The 24,485-nt window shown below is 38.4% G+C and overlaps 1 protein-coding gene across 1 annotated transcript in view; it reads right to left on the reverse strand.

Moving 5' to 3' along the window:
• Positions 1-24,485, reverse strand: part of Myh15 (myosin, heavy chain 15) — a 142,811-nt gene that overhangs the window by 30,652 nt on the left and 87,674 nt on the right. Inside the window, exons 28-30 of the mRNA XM_013515043.1 lie at positions 16,368-16,494; positions 8,900-9,018; positions 2,027-2,223 (exon numbers count right to left, since the gene is read on the reverse strand). Coding sequence (XP_013370497.1) covers positions 2,027-2,223; positions 8,900-9,018; positions 16,368-16,494 — 443 coding nt within the window. The remainder of the gene's footprint in view (positions 1-2,026; positions 2,224-8,899; positions 9,019-16,367; positions 16,495-24,485) is intronic.

Genomic DNA, 24,485 nt, shown 5'->3' on the forward strand with positions numbered 1-24,485 from the left:
GTGGTGGGTCATGGGGGTGCTAGGCTTGGTAGTGGCTTCATCCACTGAGGATTTCAGCAGCTCAGTGTGCTGCAGGGGGTGGGCCCGGTTGGAGGTGAGTCACTGGGTACATTCTTGTCCCCAGCTCCTCCCCTCTCTCTGTTTCCTGGATGCCGTGAGTTGGCTGCCTTTGCTGTCACCATCCCCCTCTCCCACCCTGTTCCTGCCTTGGAGCCCCCTGCCCAGATACTGAAGCCATGAGCCAAAATAAACCTCTCCTTCTTGAAACTGTCAGCGGTAGGTATTCTGTCACAACAATGAGGAAGTGACTAAGCTACTTTGAATAACCAACCACGCTGGGCTGCCCAGGACTGAGGGCTTTCAGTAGAACTTGAGGTTTTCAAGGCAAACACCAGGAAATTCCGAGGCAATCTGGACAAAGTGTCCACTTTCACTTTACTGACAAATTTATTCCACACGTTATACCAGCTACTATTTTACGCCTTAACTTGCCAGCTACAAGCACCTACTTCATTGTCAAGACTCTGCAAAGGGCTGTTTGATTCAGAAAGCCAAGTTTTCTTCATAAAGAATTTAGAATTTGGAAGTCTAAGTGGGTCTCTGGTGAGCTGGGCTCTGCTAAACTTATTCAGCATGAAATCTCTGGCTGGAGCTCGAAGCAGGCTATTCTTCAACTTTCCCTTTGGCCAACACCTGACCCTAGAGTTTTTCTAAGCTGCCTACTTCCCTGAGGTGCCTTAGAAGAAAAATATGACACTGGCACAGCTTTATTTCTTTGATGTTCAAATAATGTTAAAGCAAAAGTGGTCTTCAGATAGCACCATGTTCGTCCAGTGCTTTTCTTTAGCTGTCACATACCACAGCACTAATTACGAAAAATCCACGTGGTCTTTCATCAGTTCATGTTCTTTCCTTCTTTTCCACCCACCAAGAAAACCATGAAATAAAAAGACAGGTAGCCATTTCGTCAAAATTCTTCAATCATTTGAAGGAAAAGAAATACTTGTTTAGAAGTAAATGACAGATTTGGATATGACAAGAGATATTTTAGTTCAAAGGTCCACTTTGAGGGGCTCTGGAGATTTTGTTAAACACATACTTTAGATAATTTTAGTACCTGTCATTCCCAAGCCCTTCTTAAGTTACTGTGGATACAGAGATGGATCACTTGGTACTGCTGCTGGACTAGAACCCAGAGCCGCTTTGCAGCTACGTAACAACGTCACTCAAAGATTTAGGTGAAGAACTGGAAAGAAAACATCATCTCTAGCTAAAGGTAAAGAGAAATGTATTCAACCACACTGAATCTCTGCCAAGCTACCAACCCAGGGACTTATTCTTTTCAGTAAAACTAACAGTTATAAAGTAGGGTTAGCTTTCTCTGTAAGATACTGAAGCATTTTCAGTCTCGAAGTCAAACACTTGAGTACACTGTGCTAATGAGCCTTGGTTCCGCTGAGCCCCAGACTCCAACAGCTCCTGAAATGAACTTTAAAACCTTTTAGTAGAACTGGCAATAAAATTGATGGCACTAACTGTAAGGGTGCCCTGGGGGATGATTTCTGATTTCTTCTCAATTTGGTTTTTGTCCCAGGAGGCAAGACGACAGATCCTAACATGTTTCCAGCAGTTGGTGCCCGCCCATCTCCGCCTACCCCTTGGAAGTCACACACTGGAGATATAATGACTTCTATGTACGGATACAATGTATATGCATGAGCTCAATCATTCTGGTCTATCAGATGAAATGCAGGATGTTAAGTAACAGCCAGGTTTTCAAAGTCTTATCTTTCATGAACTCTTTGCTTGTACGCTTAGAAAAAGCACCTTTCTTTCTAGAGGACCTCGTGATGGTCTCTGCCACTTTAGTATTTTCACACGCTCTAGAGTATGTGCTTTTGGCAGGCCGTGATTGCTTAGGCTTTGCTGTTGAACTTATTGTTGCACCTTACAGGATTTATTAAATGTATACTCGTATATGTGAGCAACGCCAGGTTAAAGGTAAAGGTAGCCTTGTACTACTCACTTGGCCTCCTCCAAGTCTTCAGTTCTCTGGATTGCTTCCTGTTCATACTTCATTCTCAGCTGCACCATTTCAGCGCTGCCTTTGGAGAGGGCCCGGTGTAGCTCAGCCTTGACTTCTTGTTCCTCCTCGTACTGCTCTCGTAGAAGGTCCAAGTCGTGCTTGGCCGACTGCAGGGCATGGGTCAGGGCACTCTGAGACTGTAGGGCACATACATTTAAAAAGACATCAACACCATGAACATTAACATTAAAACACTTGGAGGTGACATTCTTTTCAGATGAAGTTAATAAAACTGCTAAAATTTAACATGAACCTAAACTTAATAGGATAATATCAGGAAAATAATCTTGGACAAAAAGATAAAGAATAGAGAATATCTAATTTGCCATGAAAGTAGGTAACAGTTCTACTAAGGTAGGTGCTAGTCTTGCTACCTGGGCTTCAGTAATGGACAATCCTGGCCATCTAAGAGTAGCGGCAAACCTGAAGTTAGCAAGGAGAACATTCACTATCATTCAGGCAATAGGATTTATATTTAACAATTATTACAGTCAGATCTTGTTTGAACCACAAAAAAAAACCCACTGAGGTTTAGGCTAGCCTATTCATTCCACTGTTGAGAAAAATAAAATTTTGTATTTTCCATGTAAATCTCCACTGTTAGCACCTTAAAATACGCTACTCAACAGAATTTTCTATAATGATGAAAATGTTCTATGTGGACATCATCCAATGTGATAACCAGCAGCCACATGTAGCAGTTGATCACTCAAATATGCATAGTAAAATGGGTGGTAACCCTAAATCTTTCACTTAATTTTAATAAACATATATTTAAATTTCGATCATTACCTGTAGCACAGTGATGGCTTCTGCATTTATCGGATGGCACGGTTGACTTTAATAAACATTTCTATCACTTAAATGGTGGTCTGACTAAGCTGCATCGTTCTCAGGAGATAACCTCACAGAGAAACCCATGGCCTTCGCCAGTCCTCAAGGGTCCTTTTTGCAAATTAAAAACCAAGTATCATCTTAGGCAGCTGCAGGTCTGAGTGGATGAGGCTTAGTGAACGGAAGCTTCAGCCAACATCCTTAGGTGGTGAATGTGGAGAAATAATACACAGGAATGCTGAGACAGACACGGGCTTTGGAATCATGTCAACTTGGGTTCATATGGTGATCTTTTCTGTTTTTTAATATATGTGCATTGAGGACCTGTTCTAGGCATTAGCGTCACAGAAGTAAAGGAAGCAAATCAAGCTCCCTGCTATAAGGAGCCAAAAAGGAGCAAGGAGATACACAATAGAAACATGCAGACAAATTAATAAATACATTTTCCAATAGCAGAAAAATAAACCAGAGCAGCATGAGGCACAATATTCGGTTTCTTATCATCATTCCCCAATCCCTTCAGGAAGGGCACTTAAGCAATGGGAACAGCAGTTAGAAAAGTTCAAAGGCTTGTATAAGAAGGAGCAGAAAGCCAGGGGCACTGCACAGCAGTAAGCAAGGGAGGCAGATATATGAGGTAAGGTCATAGGTAGAGCCTCGAGCCAGGTTAAGGGTGGCTTGTACTCCAGTGGGGAGCCACTGGGAAGGTAGCCAGAGAGATCTTCTAAAATATAAATCAAGTTGTTTACTATCTGTGTGAATTCCTTCACAGTATATCATATAATATACGAGCTTGGACAAGTTATTTGTCTTTTCAGAACTTTCATTTTTTCTATACACGTCACATGAATGATATGCAGAATGAAATAATATGAGAAGTATCTAGTACAATTTCCAGTGTGCAGACAAAGGTAGTAAATTTAAAAATTTTTAAAATTTATTTTAAAAAATAAAAGAAGGAAAGCATACTAAGAAACAGACATCCATTTACAAAATAGGATAAGAACAATGCAAACAAAACAGAGTTACAGACAAAGTTGTAGGAAATTAACAGTTGTTGGTGTATTAATTATTGATGTCTTCAAAGTAGTTTCTCAGGAAAACAAATAGGGACATACAAGATTAATCAAACAAGTAATCATTAACTGTTCCTTTCTGTATATAGAGCAATAGAAGACAGTAGTGCAACTATGTTAGCTATCCTGTATATATATACTTACATAATTTCCTCTTCTTTCCCTTCTCTTTTCCCACACCCCAGTTGTTCCTTTAAATTTTATATAGAATAAATTCCAAGTTGGTCAAATAGAGGTGCCTAGCACTCACCTCCCCTCCACAAGAAAGGATGGAAATAATAAATGAGTAAGTGCACTTTGAGTTGAGTGGTTAAAGCAGTTCACTGGTCCTCAGCAAGAAAGAAATGAGAACTCTGTAACACATGAGACCTGGGATAGCAGCAAAGAGAAAGAGGAACTATGACCAGAGCTTCTCAATGAGGGGGAGATGAAGGGAAAGATTTCCTCATTGCTGGGTAAAAGTTAAGGGCAAAGTTCCAGCAGATTCCATTTTTGCAGTCACTGATAATCTTAGCCACAGAAGTGTTCCAGAGTTACAGCAGGCTTAGAACCCAGTTAGGAGAGCTACCTAGAACAGGTGAGGAAACTTTGTTTCAGAAGACAAACTCATATTGTCTCTCTGCACCCCTAGAGCCAGACAGTGCCATCGTGAGAAGAGGAACATTGTTGGAATTCATACTGCCGCAGGAGTCAGAAGCCTTCGCATCTTCCACCTCTCAGGCCCTGTGGACATGCTACTACATTAACACAAAGTGCTACAGATTCACAAATGCAACAAGAACCAGATTGAAGCTCTGATCTCAGACACAATCCCACACAGTACTGGGCACTACAGAGGTGGCTGAGTATGGCTTGGGAGTGCCACCCCTGAGACCTGAGAAACAGAAGTGCTTGCCATCTGGGACCTGGGACCTGTCTCGCTCCATTGCCCCCAACTTCCCACTATGGGTATCAGCCTGTGCACCTTCACAGAGCCTGGTGGAATATGGTAAATGCTTTCTGTCCCTGCTGCCACCATGCCACCCAAACACATTGATTATAGCTGGAGAAGCTATGGGAAGACTATAATTTAGTGCCCATCTAGAACCAAAGCCAATGCAAACTTCCCAACCAACACCTCAGACATCTCCAGGAGAAAGACTTTCACTATGAAAGCTACCTCATAAAAGTGGTAGAGATAACTCAACTGCTAGATGTGCATGGATCAAAGTGGGGACCAAGAAGTATGAAAACTCAAGGCAACAGGGCACCTCCAAAGGGATACAAGAACTCTGGAACAGCAGGCAACAAAGAATGCTGCTGAAGTGACACTGTCTTTATTTACTTCTCATCAAAGACTCAAAAATCCCACAGAAAACCCTTAGAGCTAGAAAACAAACTTACCAAAGTGGTAGGATATAAAATCAAGACACAAAAATCAAGGGTGTTTCTGCACACCAATAATGAACAAACTGAGCAAGAAATCAGGAAAACAATCTATTCACATTAGCTTCAGAAAAATTGAATATTTATGAATCAACCTAACCAAGGAGGTTACAGACTTCTATAAGGAAATGATAACACTCTGAAGAAAGATTAAAAATACATTAAAAAGCAGAGAGGCATGCCTGTTACTGGATAAGCAAAATCAATATTTTCAAAATAGCCATATTTTCAAAAGCAACAAGTTAATTTAATGTAATTATTATCAAACTACCAACAGCACTCTGTGAAGAACTAGAAAAAACAATCTTAAAATTTGTATGGAACCCAAAGTGATCCCGATTAGCCAAAGCAATCCCGAGCAAAATGAGCAAAGTAGAAAGCATCACAGTTCTGAATGTCAACTTACGTATTACAAAGCTATAGTAACAAAAACAACATGGTACTGTCATAAAAATACACATGCAGCCCAAAAGAATAGAATAGAAGACACAAAAATAACCCTATACACTTCTAGCCATCTTATCTTTAAAAAGGGAGGCAATAATGTACACTGACTAAAAGGGAACCTCTTTAACAAATGGTGTTGGAAAAGCTGATTTTCTACATGCAGAATGAAACTAGACCCATATCTCTTACCCTGGACTAAAATCAAATCAAAATTGATCAAAGATCTGGAAGTAAAAACAGAAATGCTGAAACTGCTGGAAGATAGCAAAAACACTTCCAAAGGCATGAGCGAAGAATTTCTGAACACAACTCCAATACTTCAAAGAATAATGCCAAGAAGCAACAAATAGTATTACACTGAATTAGAAAAGGTCCTGCACAGCAAAGAAGACAAACAAGTGTGAAGAGAAAACCCACAGAAAGGGAAAAATTGCCAGCTATTTTTCTGATAGAAGACTAATATTTAGAATACATAAAGACTTTTTAAAAATCAGATTCCCAAAACCCCAAATTACCCAGTGAAAGCAATGAGCCTATGAAATGAAATACTCCTCAAAGCAATATAAATGGCCAAGAAGGACATTTTTAAATGTTCAACTTATTTAGCCATTTGAGAAATGCAAATGAAAACAATTCTGGGATTCCATCTTACTCCAGTCATAATAGCTAAGAATTTTAAAAATTCCAAAAATTCACTAGAATATGGGGGAGAAAGAGAAACTTCTAGACTGTTGGTGGGAATATAAGCTGATGCAACTACTATAAAAGTTAGTATGAAGATTCCTCAAAAAACTAAAAATATAAATGCCATCTGACCCAGCTATATCTCTCCTGGGTGTATTCTCAAGAGTTAAAGTCATCACACTACAGCCGTACATGCATATCCGTGTTTATTGCAGCCCAATTCACAATATCTAAACTCTGGAAACACCTAGATCTCCATCAATAGATGAATGAATAAAGAAAGTATGGCATATACACACAATGGGATTCTACCCAGCCATAGAGAAAAGTGAATTTACTTTACTTATAAAAAAATATATACATCTTGAGACCATAATGTTAAGTGAAATAAACAGACACAGATGATTAAATATCATATGGTTTCTCTTATATGAAAAATCCAAACATAAGTAAATTAAAGAGTAAAATAAAAGAGGACTGGTAGGAAACTGGAAGGCAAACATTTTGGAGAAAATGAGGAGGTTGAAAGGAGGTGGAACCGTTGGAGGAAAAGGGATTGAAACTGTCAATATATGATATATACGTACCAATGGCCCAAGATGAGTGTAAACATTATGTATCACAAACATTTCCCAAGAAAAAAATGAAAAGATAAAAACACAAAAAAGAGAGGGAGAGAGACAGAACTAAAACCCAATGTCCCCGATAAACACAGATGCTAAAGTTAACAACAAAATGCTAGCAAACAGAATCTAGCACTACCTCAAAAAGATTATACACCAAGATCAAGCGAAATTTACCCCAGGAATGCAGTCTGCACGAATCAGTAAGCATAATACTGCATACTGACAGACGGATGAAAATACATAACCATCTCAACAGACACACGCAAAGAAATGATACAATTTAGGAAAACTTCAAAAAACTAGGCGCTGAAGGAATATACTTCAGTACCAAAAAAATCTATATATGAAAAACTCACAACAAACATCATGCTAAGTATAGAAAAGCTGAAAGCACTTCTAAAATGTATGACAAAAGGATATGAATTTGCAGCACTCCTCTTTAACATAGTCAAAAACAAGTTAAATGGAAGGGGTTTTTTCCTAGAATGATTAAGCAAGAGATAAAAAGGCATCTAATTTGAAAAAGAACAAATTAAATTATTCCAATTTGCAAATGATAGGATTTTGGACATGACATTTTGTTCCACATTCATTTGCTCTTTACTTGTACTCTGGCTTTCTCATATAAAAGAAACCATGTGATATTTAAGCTTGTGTGTCTGATTTATTTCACTTAACATGACAGTCTCAGGATGCATCCATATTCCTCCAGATGACTCAAGTGCATCTTCTTTTATTGCAGAGTGGTACTCAATTGTGTATAAACACCACACTTTATTTTTCCATTCATCTCTTTATGGACATATGGGCTGAACTGTGCTGTTATAAACATGGTATGTATGCATGTGAACTAGTATAACCACTACGGAAATCAATATGGACTTCTTCAAAACACTAAAACTAGAAATTCCATCTGACCTTGCTATTTCCCTTCAAGGTACCATCTCAAAGAGATAAAGATATATTATAGGGATATATTTCAATTTTTAAAGTTTAAAGTTTTTAAATGTAAAAATGTATAATATAGAAAATAAGGAGAGTGATCGGAATCAAATGGCAAAGTATTTAAAACCAAAGACTCACCTCCCTTCCATGAGGTGAGATTTATTACTCTACCCTCAGAATGCGTGAGGTCACACACAAGTGAGGTACTCTGGGGTCTCGTAACAAGGTACTTTGAGTATGAACTAAGAACTAGCCTTAAATGCTGGGGCTATAAGAATTCATCTCTCATGTTAGTCACTAAACTTTCACTAGGGTCACTCACTAACAGCAATGTATAATATATATGATATTATAGAAGAGATATATGTGACTAATTTCTATAATTTATTGACAAATTAAAAGTAATATTGACCTAATCCAGTCCTATTTATTTTCATCCAGTCTTTTTATTTCATTTCACTCTTTTGTGGGCAGTTCAGATTCAAATATAAATCCTTGCTGACCTTCTTTAAAGAAGTAATGCCACACAGAAACACATACGTTGCTTGCTCTAAACCTGACGAACTATAGAAGTGATTTGAATCACTGAGGAAGATCCTTCAGGCATCAGAGTTCTTCCTGACACATACAAGGTCTAACATGGGTTTGTCCCATCACATTTAGAGCAGTTTCTCTCCTTATACATGAAAAGATACTGACGTTGACTCACCATGCTTTGTTTGTTTGTCTGTTTAATGTGCAGTTAAGTTATTGGTGAGAAAGAGGAGATGCCTTACCCTGGTCTTCTCTTCAAGGTGCCCCCTCAGTTCTTCAATTTGCCGTGTGAGGTGGCCCTTTTCCCTAGAAAGCTGATTTAACAGAGCCTCTTTTTCTTCCAGCTTCTTTAGGGACTCACCTACAGAAGAAAGATTTCACAAAATAAGTTAATCCTGATTTTTCTTAGCTGTTTCATCCCCTACTTAACTTACTGACTTTATGGGCAATGGCAATGACTCCTACCCAAATATTTTGATGTTTAGGAAATGATCTGGGAGTCCTGTTATAGTAGGACTCATAAGACAGCTCCCAAAATGAGAGCTGATTTTTAGTAGTCAGTATGAGTAAATAGCAGATGATATTAGTTAATATTTTTGGAGAATCTTCCATGCTGTAGGCCCTTTATGTGTATTAGTTTAATTCACATAACTCCTAAATACTGAAAGAGTTATATACCCCATTACAGAGGAAGAAACTCTTGCAACTTATTTAAACATGACTAAGACAGAAACAGAGATAGCTTATTAGTTAGTGGAGGAAGCTGCAAATTAAGTTCTTATCCTAAAGAAAATATTCTTTCTCCTATCCCTGCTCTCTTATCATACTTGGCTGTACCAATTTCTGGCTGTACAATTTGTGTATAATTGCAGTTTTTGCCTCATTTATAAAATGAAGATAACAAGGTAATAAAAGATGAAAATTAAATGAGTATAAATGTTCATTGCAGACTGAATTGCTAAATAAATATTAGTAATAATCATTAAATGGCAAAATATGTGGTTGATGAGAGAGGAAAATTGTATAACACTTGACCTCCATGCTTGAATTATTTGATTAATTATAGCACAGATACACCAAGATTGTTAGAAATGGTGATAAAGGCTGAGCCAAACCTAGACAAAAGTAGTTGTTTCTACTAGCATCAGTTCAACACTAAAAACCCATAATATTCTGCAAAGCCCTGGGTCCAATCTTCACTACAAAAATAAAAACCCCACTATTCTTATGATTCTCACTCTTCTGCCTACAAACTAGTTATAAAGCTCTTATCACTATAAGGAAGAATCTATTTGAGTATAAGCAGCAATTCCCAAACAATTTTGGTCTCAGAAACACATATTCTGCTTTAAAAAATTATTGAAGACTGTAAAGAAATTTTGTTCATGTGGTTTTTGTATTAATGGTATATAGAACAGAGAAGTTTAAAATTTGTATTAATCTACTTTATAATAATAATTAAAAGATATACAGTATTAACATTTATATACACAATATTAAGGCAGGAAATCTATTTTTTTTAAAACAAGAAGGTGAAAAGACTGATATAGTTCTACATGTCATATTAAGTACAGATACATGATTGGAAAGGTGTGGTGGTATACATAACAGTCTTTTTAGATATTTCAGATCATCATTTAATGATCATCATTTGAAAGTCTCAAGAGTTAGTAACATATTGAAAGGAACAGTTAATGCTTAAATTTTTTTGACCAATTTTGCATGCTTATATCTGGTAATCTGAACAACTAATTTGAAGACAACAATATGCAGTATAACAACAACTGGTGAATTTTTACCATCTTGTTTAGTAAAGCTCTGTATTGTTTCTAATCTTTTATATTATTTTTTATTCTCCTTAATGGTTTAATCAATCTTGCATTATTATATCTGGCAATCTGAGCAACTTCATTGAAGATGACAATATGTAATATAATCACAGTTAATTCCTATCATTTTGTTTTGAAACCCTGTATCATTTTTATTATTTTTGTGCTGTTTTTACCTATGTTGTTGTTGCTTTGATATTATCTTTAAAATAAAAAGAAATGCCGGGCATGGTGGCACACATCTGTAACCCCAGCACCTAGGAGGCTGAGGCAGGAGGATCATTTCAAGTTTGAGCTTGAGACCAGCCTGGGCTACAAAGGCTGGCCTGAGCTCAAGGCTGGCCTGAACTGCATAGTGAGACCCTGTTGCAAAAAGACGAAATTAATTAATGAATTAATTAAAATAAAAGTTACTAACAATATATAATCAAACCATATGAATGAAAATTTTTATTCATTTATATTAATTGCTAAATTAATTAATTAATTGCTAAATTTTATTGATAGATCTTAAACTTGAATCAATCTATAGTCGTGTCATTTTGTCATATCATGCAGGGGTTAGTTGAAAAATATATGCTCATTTAATTATGCAGTTCTTCCAAATGTTGATAAGTTTCCATATATACTGTAAAAGAGGAGGGAAGAAGCATTTTTTCTCTGTACTCTTAGACACTCAACATTTGTGGCACTAGGTATGTTTTCCTTACACACCAAGCAGTTTTCCAGTGGTCACTATGATTTAACTCAACTGTGACACTTATTGGCCGGAGATAGCATGAGATTCACGAGTTGAGAACATAGTTAATAAGGCCTCTCCCCCTCCAGATGCCAATCACAGGTCCAGATTGTCACCAGTACTTCTGATCTACTAAATGTGTATCAGGGTTTCCCCGACTCTCTCCTGAGATTCGATTAAGCTGCTAAATTAGCCTCACAAACTCAGAAAAACTTATTTATACTTGTTTAGTACAAAGGATACGGCAGACAATCCGGTTGGAAGAGATGCACAGCACCAGCTGTGGAGAGGGGTGCACTGTTCAGGGCCCCAGTGTGCTTAGGTAGCGATGACGACCTGAAGTCTACTTCCTTCAGGGCTTCCGGGAGGCCTCATTCCCTAGCGGACTGACTAAATCATTGGTCACTGGTGATCAACTGAACGTCTAGCCCTTCTTTCCTCCCGAAAGGTCAGGGGTTAGGCTAAAAGTACAGTGACCTATCACAGGAGTTATGTTCCAGAGATCCCGCGATAAGTGAAAATCCGCGAAGTAGCAGTGTTGTATTTATTTTATTACTTATTTTAAGGCTTTATAAACCCTTTCCACACTTCTGCGCACCTTGCTGGGGAGACCCTTCTTCCCAAAGCCTGGGCTTCCAGCTGGGACCGCACCTGGGGACGCCCGGGTAAATCAGCGTCTCAGCTCAAGGGCAGGAGGGGAGGATGGGGCAGGTGCGGGTGGAGGGCAGGAGCGGGTGGGAGCGGGGGTGCTCCGGGCAGCCAAGCCAAGCTGTAGCAGCAGCCGCAGCCCAGCCGCGGAGCGCAGCGCCCGGCCCACACCGCTTGCCCTGCCCAGGCTGGCTCCTAGCACAGGGCAGGGGCCGGTGCTGGTGCCACATGCGCTGTCCTCACCTATAAGCGGTGCCCACCCGGTGCAGGTCTCCTCACATGGCCAGGTGGCTCTGCAGGGCTCAGGCTGGCAGTAGTGGCATACTGCATTTCCATTGTGTACAGTGCGGTATTCATCCGCTGATGAAATACATACTGTACAGTATTTTATCTCGATTTAATATTCCTTTAATATGTTTGAATTAACATTTTTATATTGTTTTTAAATTTTTAGGCAAAAATAATTAAAATCATAAATATTATATAAATACCCATATGCCACAAAATCTAGCAATATAGCAAAAACTCTGCGATACAGAATTAGGTATATATATATATATTTAAAAAAAACCCGTGATACAGTGAAGCCACAATAAGTGAAGTGTGATACAGCGAGGAATGACTGCACCGACCTTTTAATAATGGCTTGGTCTTTCTGAACACCAGCCTTCATCCTGAGGCAGTCACAGCCACTAGTCATCTCAAGCATACAAAAGACACGCATCACTCCACCCACAGATTGCAAGAGCTTGAGGAGGAAGGTACCAGGAACCCAGGAAAGATGAATATGTATGTATATGCACAATACTGTATGCAATATAAAAACATGTGTTACTATCACCAATGATCTCATCAGAATAGTCTTTAAGAATTCAAATCCTTCAAGCTCATGGTCATATATACATGCTTTCCATAACCCAAGTTTTGCCTAAATGCTATTATTTCGTGGGAAACACATGTTGTCAGTTGTTTTCCTTGAAGTGACAGGCTTACTTCGATCATATGTATAGGCCTAATAAGGATAATAATAAGAATAGCTTGTTTGTCGATCATTCGTTCAAGTTAAAAGTAGTACTCTCTGAAAAAGCTACCGCCATTGTTTGGTACTTAGACAATCAAATGCTTTGTTTCAATCAAAACAGAAATTCTTTATGCATATTTCTCATGCTGTCATATAGAATATTAAAAAGTTATATACACATTTAGAAGTAAGGTGTAGAAATTTAATCTTTCTGCTTCATTAAGGAGCTTCTTAAGTAAAACTGACTTTTAAAATTATGAGTTCATACTAGTGAACACCATGATTATTAGCACAATGCAGAGCTGGCTAGACTTGTGAAAAGGCTCCAGCAATTTTAACTGTCAGTTCTTCTGCACTATCAACACAAATGAAAGAAGAATTTAAAGGCACATACCATCTAAGTATTATAATGAAGTAGCTTAAGCTTCGTAGACTCCCCTTAAAGGTCTTGAGGAAGACTGGAAGTCTGAAGACCAAACACTATAAATCTCTGGGTGAAATATCCTATTTAAAGAGATTCTAAAGAAATCACAAATCCACTAGGTGACTGAGGCTAACAAGACAATTGTGTCATAGGACCGGTACCAACTTACACAATTTAATCATGTTTATTCTGGGTCTTCTCTGGAATCAGAGCATGAGCAACTCATAGGACAGGGCATGAGAAAGAATCTTTGGTAGAAGAAGAAATGCAGTCCAAAAACCTAGGGCATGGACCCACTGAGGCAAAGGGAAGCTTGGATATGTACATAAGTGATTTAATTGATACAAAAGCAAAAAGGCAAATATAAGAATTAAAGGAGGGGGTAAAAAGATCCTGTATCCCAAGCAGAATTATCAGATCATACTGAGTTCATTTCACTCACCCATCAATTTCCTTACCAAAATAACGAACAGTACACTAATCAAGAATGATGGGAAGGCATCCAGTGCCTATGAAAACAAGTTTTATACAAAACTTCCTTCAGAGCTATACACACAAATATTCTCTGACTTTGTTTCTGGACTGTGAAGGTCACACACTGAAATCCTCAGTGGCACAGAAAATAAAACTGGAAGATTTGTAACAAGGCCAAGCGTCACACACTTGGTTGGCAATGTAAGAACAGTCCTATTTGATGCCCTTCCTACAACCTACAACATTTTCACTTTTCTAGATTTCTTGGTTTTTATTTTTTTATTTTAAAGAGAATAGCAAAATACAAACAAAACAATGCAGGAACATTAAAAATGATATGGGCTTTCAATTCAAATGATAGGAATTAACAGTGGTTGTGTTGCTAAATCATTTTACTTCAGCTTTGACCCTTGTTAACAAAAGAAATCTGAGATTTCCTAAATTTAGTTGTAGATGGAAGGTTGTAAGATAAGAAAGAATAAATTCATTTTAACTACAGCTCTGAGCTAAACCAACAAAGAAAAGAAAACTGTACCATATTCCCTCTCTGTATGTTACAGATTAACCGTTAAAAAGCAGCATTCAACCAGTAGAATCAACCAATCAAACAATAACATGTCTTATCTATTTCCAGTGTCAGAAGCAGTAGTTCAGTGTAAGTGACCTTCCATTATAAAATATCCTAACTTCTTAGATCTGATGGACCTTTGTACAGCTGTTATCTGGTTGTCCTCCTGGATACTTAGGGAATTTGTTCCAAGACGGTCCTATTGTTTCTGTCTAGCATCTCAATCTTTTCAATAAACCCTTTCAATTCAGAAATTTTGTTTTAACATACTAGATGTAGTATCTAGAAAAAGAGGTGTCCACTTAAGCAAGATTGTTATAGAGCCTGCATGATGCTCACTCTCTATGCAAAAGTGTATGCCTCTGGGCGTTACAAACACATTGTGTGTTTCCATTGACTTGGGAATTCTGTGCTAGAAATACACTTCTAAAAATAATTCTAATTATAAATAAACATTTATCCACATTCTATTCAAAGGAAAAAAGAACAAGTTACAAGACAAGGCTAAGTAAACTATCATCCATCTGTTTCATATATTAGGAGCAGTTATAAATGACCAAGTATGCAAGATATAAAAAGCTTATAATAAATTTAAAAAGAAAAACCACAAATAGATTGCTACAATATAAAAGGTTGGTTAAACAAAAAAATAGGGACTGATAGCAATATGCACGGGACATTTGTTTTATTTTTAATTACTTGCCAAAATTTTGCAGAGCTCTAATTAGTACTGGGCAGTGGTCTAGACAATTGACCTATATCAGGGAACAAAACAAAGTGTCCGGCCTTTGTGAAACTTCCCTTCTGGCAGATAGAAACAAAAATATTCTTTATGTCGCAAGTAGGAAGTTTGAATGAAAGTAATAAACACAAAAAAGGTAAAAAAGCACATCAGCACATTGAGCATATGGATCTTTTTTTTTTTTTTTTTTTTTTTTTTTTTTTTGGTTTTTCTCCGGTACCGGGAACCGAACTCACGACCTTGCACTTGCCAGGCAGGTGCTTTTGCCGCTGAGCTAAGTCCCCAGCCCCTGAGCATATGGATCGACAGTGCTCAGATGACGACTTTCAAAAGGACTAGCGTGCCTTTCCTCAGATATCTACTTTTTTTTTTTTTCCTGGTACTGGAAATCGAACTCACAACCTCACACTTGCCAGGCAGGCACTGTGCCGCTGAGCTAAATCCCCAGCCCTCAGATATCTACTTGATTCACTCCTATCTTGAAATCTTTGCAGAGTTAAAAAAGGAGTTCCAGGCAGAGGAAAGACCTAGGCCAAGACTTGAAGGTAGGAATCTGTCTGCTGTGTCTGAAGCACAGTGAAGAGGTCAGTGTGGTTATGGCAGAGTGAGAGATGCACTATGAAATAGAAGAGGGCAGGAGGATAAGGAGGGACCAATTGTGTGGGCCAGCTGTGGCAAAGCTCTTACAAACCAACTGTCCAAATGGGAACCCAAACCCCACTTATTTATTGCAAAGTGCTACACTGCAATTACATGTGAATGCTTGGCTGCTGGGGAAATGCTGGGGCAACTCAGCTCGTGTGCCCGCAGAGAGGGCCCTGCATGCCCACTGCAATACACGTGCCACTGGTTCACCACCACCCGTCTAAGTCACTGTGCAGATGAGAGCTGTAATTGAATGTAAGAAGGATGTCGGTTCATTATACAAATTCAAAAAATGTCTATTCAAAACGGTAAAGTTGTCTAAAAAGAAAAGTGTCATGTCTTGTAGTCCTTATGGACAAACCCTGCTAACCTCTGATTTTGAGGATGGCGTCTACCAGCTGCATAATTGCTTTTGCTTTTGTCAGGGCATCCAAAAGCAGCACTTAAGTGACCTTTCCCAGAAAAAAAACGTGTCTCTGGACAAGGGTAACTAGAAGCTCTGTTCCTCCCCTGCAATCTTTATATGCCACCCAGGCTCTGGGTAGTTATCATCTAAGTTGTCCTTCAAGAGTCTCCCAGGACTCAGCATCACTCACAGGTAAGGCCGGTCACTGACTTACCACTGTCATTCTGTAGCTTTGTCTTCTGTGCTTTCAGGTCATTTGCCAACTGAGTCACCTCGTCCAGTTTTATATTTCCTTCACTCAAGCGCGCTTCATACAGACTACAGAGTTTCTCAGCATTCACCTGCAAGGTGAGAAAGAAAGGTTAATCGTGCTGAATTAGCTGCACAGTGAGGGAATGGGTATGCTTTGGTTTATATCTAGATGTACCCCCAAGGCTTCATGGGGATTTGGGGAGGTTATTGAATCATGGGGGTATAATACTTATCAATGGATTGGTCCATTAATAAGTTCATAGCTAAATATGATTTGGGAGGTAAAGCCTGGTTACAGAAGGTGGGTCACTGGGGGTGTGGCCCAGGCCTATCACCCTCCTACTTCTTTTTATCTCTCTCTCTCTCTGGTTCTTCCCTGCTATGCTATTAACTGTTTCTTCTTTGCCATGCCTCTCTGTCGTGCTGCCCTGCCTTGGAGCCAATCCACTATGGATTGAAACCTCTACAAACTGTGAGCCAAAATAAACCTTTCCTCCTTAGAGCTGTGGGTGTTGGGTATTGTGTCTCAGCAATGTAAAAGTAATGACGACAGGAGGCACTGGGACCTGAATGATCTCTTTGGCAGTAAAGTTCTCAACTAGTATCAGAAATCATCCTGTAATTTAAGCAAGTACAAGAAACCTAGAATCTGGGTCCTTAAGAGGCCTATACTTCTCAGAACATAAATGTCAGTGAAAAAAATGCAACTCCCTGTTTAGCAGAAAATGCCCCCCAGCCAGTCTGTTACTTGCCCCAGTAACAGTTCCTGTTACTTCTGTCTCTTAGAAACAGCTGGTCTCTGTGATGCATAGCCAGATAGTAGATGCATATTGTAAGAACCAATCAAAGATAGCCAAGTGCTCTGCTTCTGTATTTCCTGCTTGCTTATCCCAAATAAACCCCAAACCACCAGAGGTGATGCTCTGATATTTTGGGAATCATCCTGATCAGTGCCCATGGACATAAAATAAATCTGCCCCAAAATTCTGGGTGTCATTTCTGTGTTTCTACTTGCTACTGAACCTGGGCATCAGGAGCCTCTCTGGAACTCTTTGTGTTTTTGGAGAAGGAACTTTTTCAAACACTAATGAGGTGTCTGATACGATCATTTTCTGACATATCTATAAAACTGTCTTTTTTTCCTTGTAGTGTATAAGTTTCATGAGGGTAGAGATTCCACTTGAGCACAGATTCCCCAGTGCCTAGGTAGTGTCTAAAATATAGTAGATCAATAAACAAGAAGGGAGGTGCATAGGAAGAGGAAGGAGGAAGGAAATCTACAGGGGTGAGCAACCAAGTTAGGAGAAAGTAGGTAGGTCTGAACACCAACAGCCGAATAACGAGAATTTGAGTTGTCAAAGCAGTTTCACTCTTCCGATCTTTGTACTTAGAGGATCAAGACAACCCTGTTGGACTAACACTTGAAGCTTGAACTTCAACTTCTCACAACTGGCTTTTCAGACCAGAAGAAAGACTAAACCTTCGGCCTTTATACTTCTACCTGGTGTGGGCAATCAGTCAAATGACCAGATTCTTGTCATACTCTGGAAATTCATACAAGTGATTTGGAGATTCAGACTGCACTAAGAACCACCAAATATAAGATGAAGGTTGAGGGTTCCCCTTTACCTAAGAATTAGATGTAGCTTGAATTTCTTTGAATTGTGACTTATTTGATCACTTTTTTAAAAATTAATAGAAATTTTAGTGTACTATTATACCTACATAAAAACTGAAAGTAAAGCACAGGAAGTTCTCATATATTCTCTTCTCCCCTAGACAATTTCCCCTGTTAGTTTCTTGCATTAATATGATTGAACAGTGTTTGGTCTTTGTGATGCAGAATTGCATGGGTTTTGAGATATATAGAATGTCATATATCCATCATTTCCTTTCAATAGTTTCTTGTATTTCATCTATTTATCCTTCCATTTTTCCTGTGGAATGCCTGGCAGCCAATGATACTTTATAGTTTCTTCAGCCTTACTTTTGTAAGAATACCCAGTTGGAACCAAACAGTATGTACCTTTTACAGACTGGCTTCTTTTCCTTAGCAATATGTGTTTACAGTTTCTCCTTGTTGCACAGTAGTTCACTTATTTTTGTCACCAAATGCTATTTTGTTATATGGATTTACCATAGTTTGTTTTTCCATTCACCTAAGAATATCTTGAATGCTTCCAGCTTTTAGCAATTAAAAATAAAGTCACTATGGGGCTGGGGATATAGCTCAGTGGCACAACGCCTACCTGGCAAGCGAGAGGTCAGGAGTTTGATTCCTGGTATCCCCCTCCCAAAAAAAGAAAAACCAAATAAAGTCACTATAAACATGCTTGTGCAAATTTTTGTGGACCTGCATTTTCCTATCAGTTAGATAAATACCAAGGATTATTGGCAAGAACATGTTTAGCTTTATGAGGAGCAGTAAGGCTGTCTTCAAGTGGCCCTGCCATTTCATTCCCATCAGAATGAATGAGTTCCTGCTGCTTCACATCCTGGCCAGCATTTGCTGTTGTCACTATTTGGGATTATTTTATCTATTGCCATAAATATATAATAGTACCTCATTCTTTTAGTTTGCTGTATCCTTTTATTTGTTTTAATTAATTAAGTTTATTGGTACAGTTAAATATACATAATGATCACATTCATCATAAGGAGTTTGTACCTGTATAGGCTATATCTTGGTTCTTTTTTTTTTTTACCCCCATTCCTCTGTCCTCCATTCAATCCCTCTTCTCTTCTTCTTTATGAAATCTTTGTTTCCATTTTATCTTTCTTTCCTTTTTTTCCTTTTTCCTTCCTTACCTCCCCTCTCCCCCCTCTCTAGTTCTCCTTCCCATTTGAACATTTTCTTCCTAGCCTACAATATCTATTATACACTTTGGTCCTTATTTATGCTTTCAGTTTCTCACACCAGAGAAATGATGCACAAATATTTGTGTCCAATTTATTTCCGTGAAGAGTATGATCTCAAAGTGCATCCATTTACCTAGAAATGTCTCAAGTTTATCCTTACTTAGGACTAAGTAGTACTCCATACTATAAAAAAAAAAAATCTTTTTTATCCATTTATTGGTTGATGAGCATTTGTCAGCTGTTCCTCAGACAAAAGACTAATATCTAGAACATAGAAAGAACTGAAAAAAATCAGTTGCCCTAAATTTAAAGACCTAACCCAAAAATGGGCATCTAAAATGAATATATACTTCTCAGATGAAGAAGTACAAACAAAAAATAAATATATGAAGGAATATTCAACATCTCTGGTCATTTAAGAAATGCAAATTTTTAAAATACTGAATTATATTTCACCCCAGAAAGAATGGCTATAACCAAAAAATCAACCAACAACAAATACTGGAGGGGCTATAGGGAGAAAGGAACCCTTCTCCGCTGTTGGTGGGAGTATAGACTGATGCATCCACTGTGGAAACCAGTGTGGAGATTCCTCAAAAAACTAGGATTAAAGGTTCCATTCCACCCACCTATTCCCTTTCTGGGTATTTTCCCTGAAGAATTAGAAACATCACACCACACTGATATATGTGCACCCATGTTATAGCTGCACAATCTGTAATAGTTAAAGCTTGGGAGTAGTTTGAATTTCTATTTATATGGTCTAAAATGTCAAAATGATTTTACACAATAATTTCTGTGAAACTCATCTAATAATCTTTGAATGCCTTCCATCCCCCCCATGGTTGATGGTGATGATGACACTAATGATGATAATAATGGCAATAGTTAATATTTATTAGGTGCTTATGACTTAGCCAGCTCTCCTCTAAACTGTTAACATACATTAAATCTCAACTCATGTGTCAGCACCATTTGTCCTTTGCCTCCAGTAAAAAAGTGCCCTAATACAGAGCCAAGGGATTACACTAGTGGCAATTCAAGCACACTGTGAAACCTATGAAAGGGTGAAAGCTGAGGATAAACTTCATAGTCTCAGTGTTTTAATGTCACAGAAAAATTTCTGGGTCAGCAAAATCCTTGGCCATTTTTACCTAGCTAGAACCAACACTGTGCTGAAAATCGCTGTCTTAGAGCTCACACAGCTGAGTATTCTAAGCTTTCTAGAACTTCACACCTTCTTATCACTGTAAGACAATTCTTGACCCACAATCGACCCTGCTTAAATGCCTAGATCACCCAAGTTATTGCAGATTTGAGTAAGAGGTTGGCCAATCTGCTCACTGATGTTTACTGAGATCACAATGTCCTAAAACAGTTGAGGCCCCAAGTTGGTTCTTTAATGTGTTAAAGATATTACCTCCCGAAAGAGTTAAAGACATCATATTACAATGGTACATGCATACCCATGTTTGTAGCAGCACAATTCATGTAACTAAATCTTGGAAGTGGCCTATATGTCCATCAGTAGAGGAATGGGTAAAGAAAATGTGGTATTAATATATAATGGAGTACTACTTTGTCATAAAGAAGGATAAACTTGAGTCCTTTGTAAGGAAATGAATGCACCTTGAGACCATCATGTTAAGCAAAATACATCAGGCACATAAGCTTAAGTACTACATGCTTCTCTTATTTGAGAAACTCAAAATGTAAAGAGCAAAATAAAAGATAGATAATAGTAAATAGGGAAATAGATCTTTTTCAAATGGGAAGGAGTAGGGAAATAGATTTTTTCAAATGGGAAGGTGATCAAACAAGGGGGAGGAATAAAGGAGACTAAAGAAAGAATCAAGGTGGTTTTGCACATGTACTGACTCTCCACAAGGAATGTAACCATTATGTAATGCAAATATGTGCTAATAAAAATAAAAACTGAGAGTAAAAAGCTATTACCTGCCAAAAGCAAACAAGTGAAGAACCAATACGGGTTCATGCCTGCTGGGAGGCCTACAAGGAACACCACATGGTTCTGCCTCACAGATGCTGCACAGTGTACCAGGCTTGTTGGTGATCGTGAACCCAGACCTGGCAGAGATTCAGGGACCAGGTCGTTGCACGATTCCACCAAAATCATGGAGAGCATAGAGATGATGTTAAAGGACTGTTGTGCTCAATTATCCGCATTCTCCACACACTGGAACAGAGCTACACTAATGATTAATGTAATAGTATTTAGCTTATCTACAGTTTTCAATCATATTTTGAATATTCCATGTATTTGCCCATCCTTGTGGGTATGACTTAACATTCAAAGTTGGCCCATTCATTTTTCCCCTTACAATATACCTCAAAACTTCAGCCTGGCTTCATTTTATCAGTGGGAAAACAGTATCAGAGACATTTACTATCTGGCCCAAGTTCACAAAGCTAGTTAAGTTTCGGAATTGAGATTTGAACGAAACTGTCTGTGCAGATGCAATTTAAAACAGAGAAGAAGCCAAAGGAGAGAAAAAGAAAAAAGTCAAATATTAGACTGCTAAGTGTCTTGTAAGGTGAAGTGGTAACAAAGGGTATGTGAAGACTTCATTAACTGGATGCATGGGTGGACTCAAATTCCCATGAACCCTGGCTCACTGAAGAATCTACATAAAATAGGACTACGTGAATTATCTGTATATAACAATATCTCCAATAATAAGTGACAGAGCTAGAAGGAGCAGATCCACATAGAAATGGGACTTCTACATATAGCCTTGCATGTGCTGTGTGTACACCAGTTTGGAAAAGTGAAAGCAAACTGAGTAAGATCACTGTCAAGGGTCTATGGAAAAGGCAAGAGATGGTCTACTCCTCAATTTTCAGGACATGGCCCTGTGGTGACAGCCCAGTAATGTATCTCTGTGAGTGGTCAGACCGATGGAGAGAAAAGGCACACGCCTTGAGGCATAGATTCACATAGTAAGTACTCATAGCTACATCTATTAGTATAGTATTACTCTAAATTTATAAAGTATTTTTCATAAGTAGGAATTGTGAGAGATAATGTGGATATTTACCCAAAGGTGGCCTTTTCAGGGATATAGCATGCAAAAGAGTTGCACCTTGAAAAGAATTTCAAATTTAAGCAAATAATAAACTTTTATTCCAGGGATAAGGATGTTAAGGGAATAACACACACTCATCTTAAAGCTGTTCCTTAAAATGATGCATAAAATGTTGCCTCCCAGAAATGCAGAAATGCAGGAACCAATGGGAATTCAAAATAATCAAAATAACTGTGAGATTTCCTATTGCTTCTAAATTGCCCTGGGCCTCTCTATCAGCATAATATATGTCTGAAAATACTTCAGTTTTCACTGCACCTCTGAGTACTGTCATTCTTGCTGTTATAATGTGGAAAAAGATGAAGTAAATAATTCAAACAAGTTCATCATAATGCATATGCCTGAGAGAGAACAGAATCCATTTATCCAACCAAAAGGTAGTTAAGGCAGCACCAGAATGTGGTCACCCAAAGACTTACAGTTTGGAGTTGAGGCTCATCTCTGCATGTAACTGTGTGAGCCACAAAGGGCATATGTGGAAATTTAAGCTAGTATCTGAGAACACTGGTTGCCCAAAACATCATAACCAGAACAGAATGAGAATTAGCTTCTGCCAAGATTCTTTCTACTTAGGTAAAACTAAGAGACTACAAAATTCAGCAGTATAAGAGAGACCCAAGAAGTTCTACAAGAATTAAATAACAAATAAAATTTTAATGTAGGAAGTTTAACTTAAACATTTCAGAAAAGAGAGTTAGTTTAAAGATAACACTGTGGCAGAAAATGCCCATTTCATGGAAGGCAAACATTTTAATTTGCTTAAATGAAGATGTTGAAATCAAAGTAATATGATCTAACACTGTCAAGCCAGGCTGAGCTCAGTCAGAGCCCATAGAGTGCTTTTGAAGGGAGAAATTAAAATTTTAAATAAAAGCCTATGCAGGAGGCACACCAAGACCAAGTGAGAATGTCCAGCAGGCCCGATAACAGAACATTTTTTCCTTTGTGTAACCCCTGCTTTTACTGCCTTTGTGTAACTGATGGCTTTGCAATGAAACTTAAAATGTAATAGGACATTTCTTCCTTTGTATAACCCATGCCTTATATAACTGATGGCCTTACAATGTAACCTGGGATGTTTAAACTCCCTTAGCAACCAATGGTGTTGCCCAACCCCCCAAACATAATGCGCTAATTCTGCCTTTGTACCTCCCCCTTGCTCTCCCTATAAAAGACCCAAGACTCTGCCAGGTGGGGCTGACTCAGAGAGATCCCAGTGATGTACATAAACTGCCTCCTAAACCTTCTCGGTGCCATTTCTTCCCATGTTTGGTCTGTTTTCTCTAACATCTTAAAAGCAGAAGTATGGAGTTCATTTTTAAACAGCTGCACAGTTTGATAAAGCCATGCTTCAGGAATATTAATCTGAATACTATGTAGGATAGATTGGAACACAGAAATGTGAAAAGCAAGAAAAGATAATTTAGGAAACTATTATGGTTTGTGTCTGGGTGGCCCCCAAAAACCTCATGTGGCCATGGGACAGGCTTTTAGAGTTTGATTATGGGTGTGAGAGCTACACCCGCCCTGGGGTGGATAGTTTGCATATGTAAGGGAGAGGAAGAGGGTGCTTCTAGCTATTTCCTCCCTTGTGTGTGTGCTTGTTGCTTTTGCTGTGGTCTGCCGCCATGAGCTGTAGCTCTCTGCCATGCCACTCTGCCTTATAATCTGCCAAGTACGGACTGAAACCTCCACAAACTGTAAGCGAAATAAACCTTTCATTCCTTAATTTTGGGCATCAGGTATTTTGTCCCAGCAACGAAAGAAAAGTAACTAAGACAGAAAACACTGCAATAGACCAGTTAAAGGAGGACAGACCTACATGGGAATGAGACTAGAAAGTGGTAAGACAGTGAAGAAATGAACTCTGCAAAAATTTACACAGAGCAAAGACCAAGAGGGGCAATAAGTAAGTGATGCTTAGAACTTGGGTGATGGAAAGAACTAGGTACCAGGGACAGAAACATCTAGCAAAGCCAGAGTCAGGAGAAAATGGTCAGTTTGCTTTTACACATGCTAGTTTGGGGAAAGAAAGACATTACTGATTGTTGAGAAAACAGTTTAAGAGAACACTTTTTGGGAGAACACTTTTAAAACTTTTTTTAAAAGTGTAG

This window comes from Chinchilla lanigera, unplaced genomic scaffold (genome assembly GCF_000276665.1).
Source record: "Chinchilla lanigera isolate Chin_1 unplaced genomic scaffold, ChiLan1.0 scaffold00026, whole genome shotgun sequence".
Taxonomy (NCBI): Eukaryota; Metazoa; Chordata; class Mammalia; order Rodentia; family Chinchillidae; genus Chinchilla; species Chinchilla lanigera.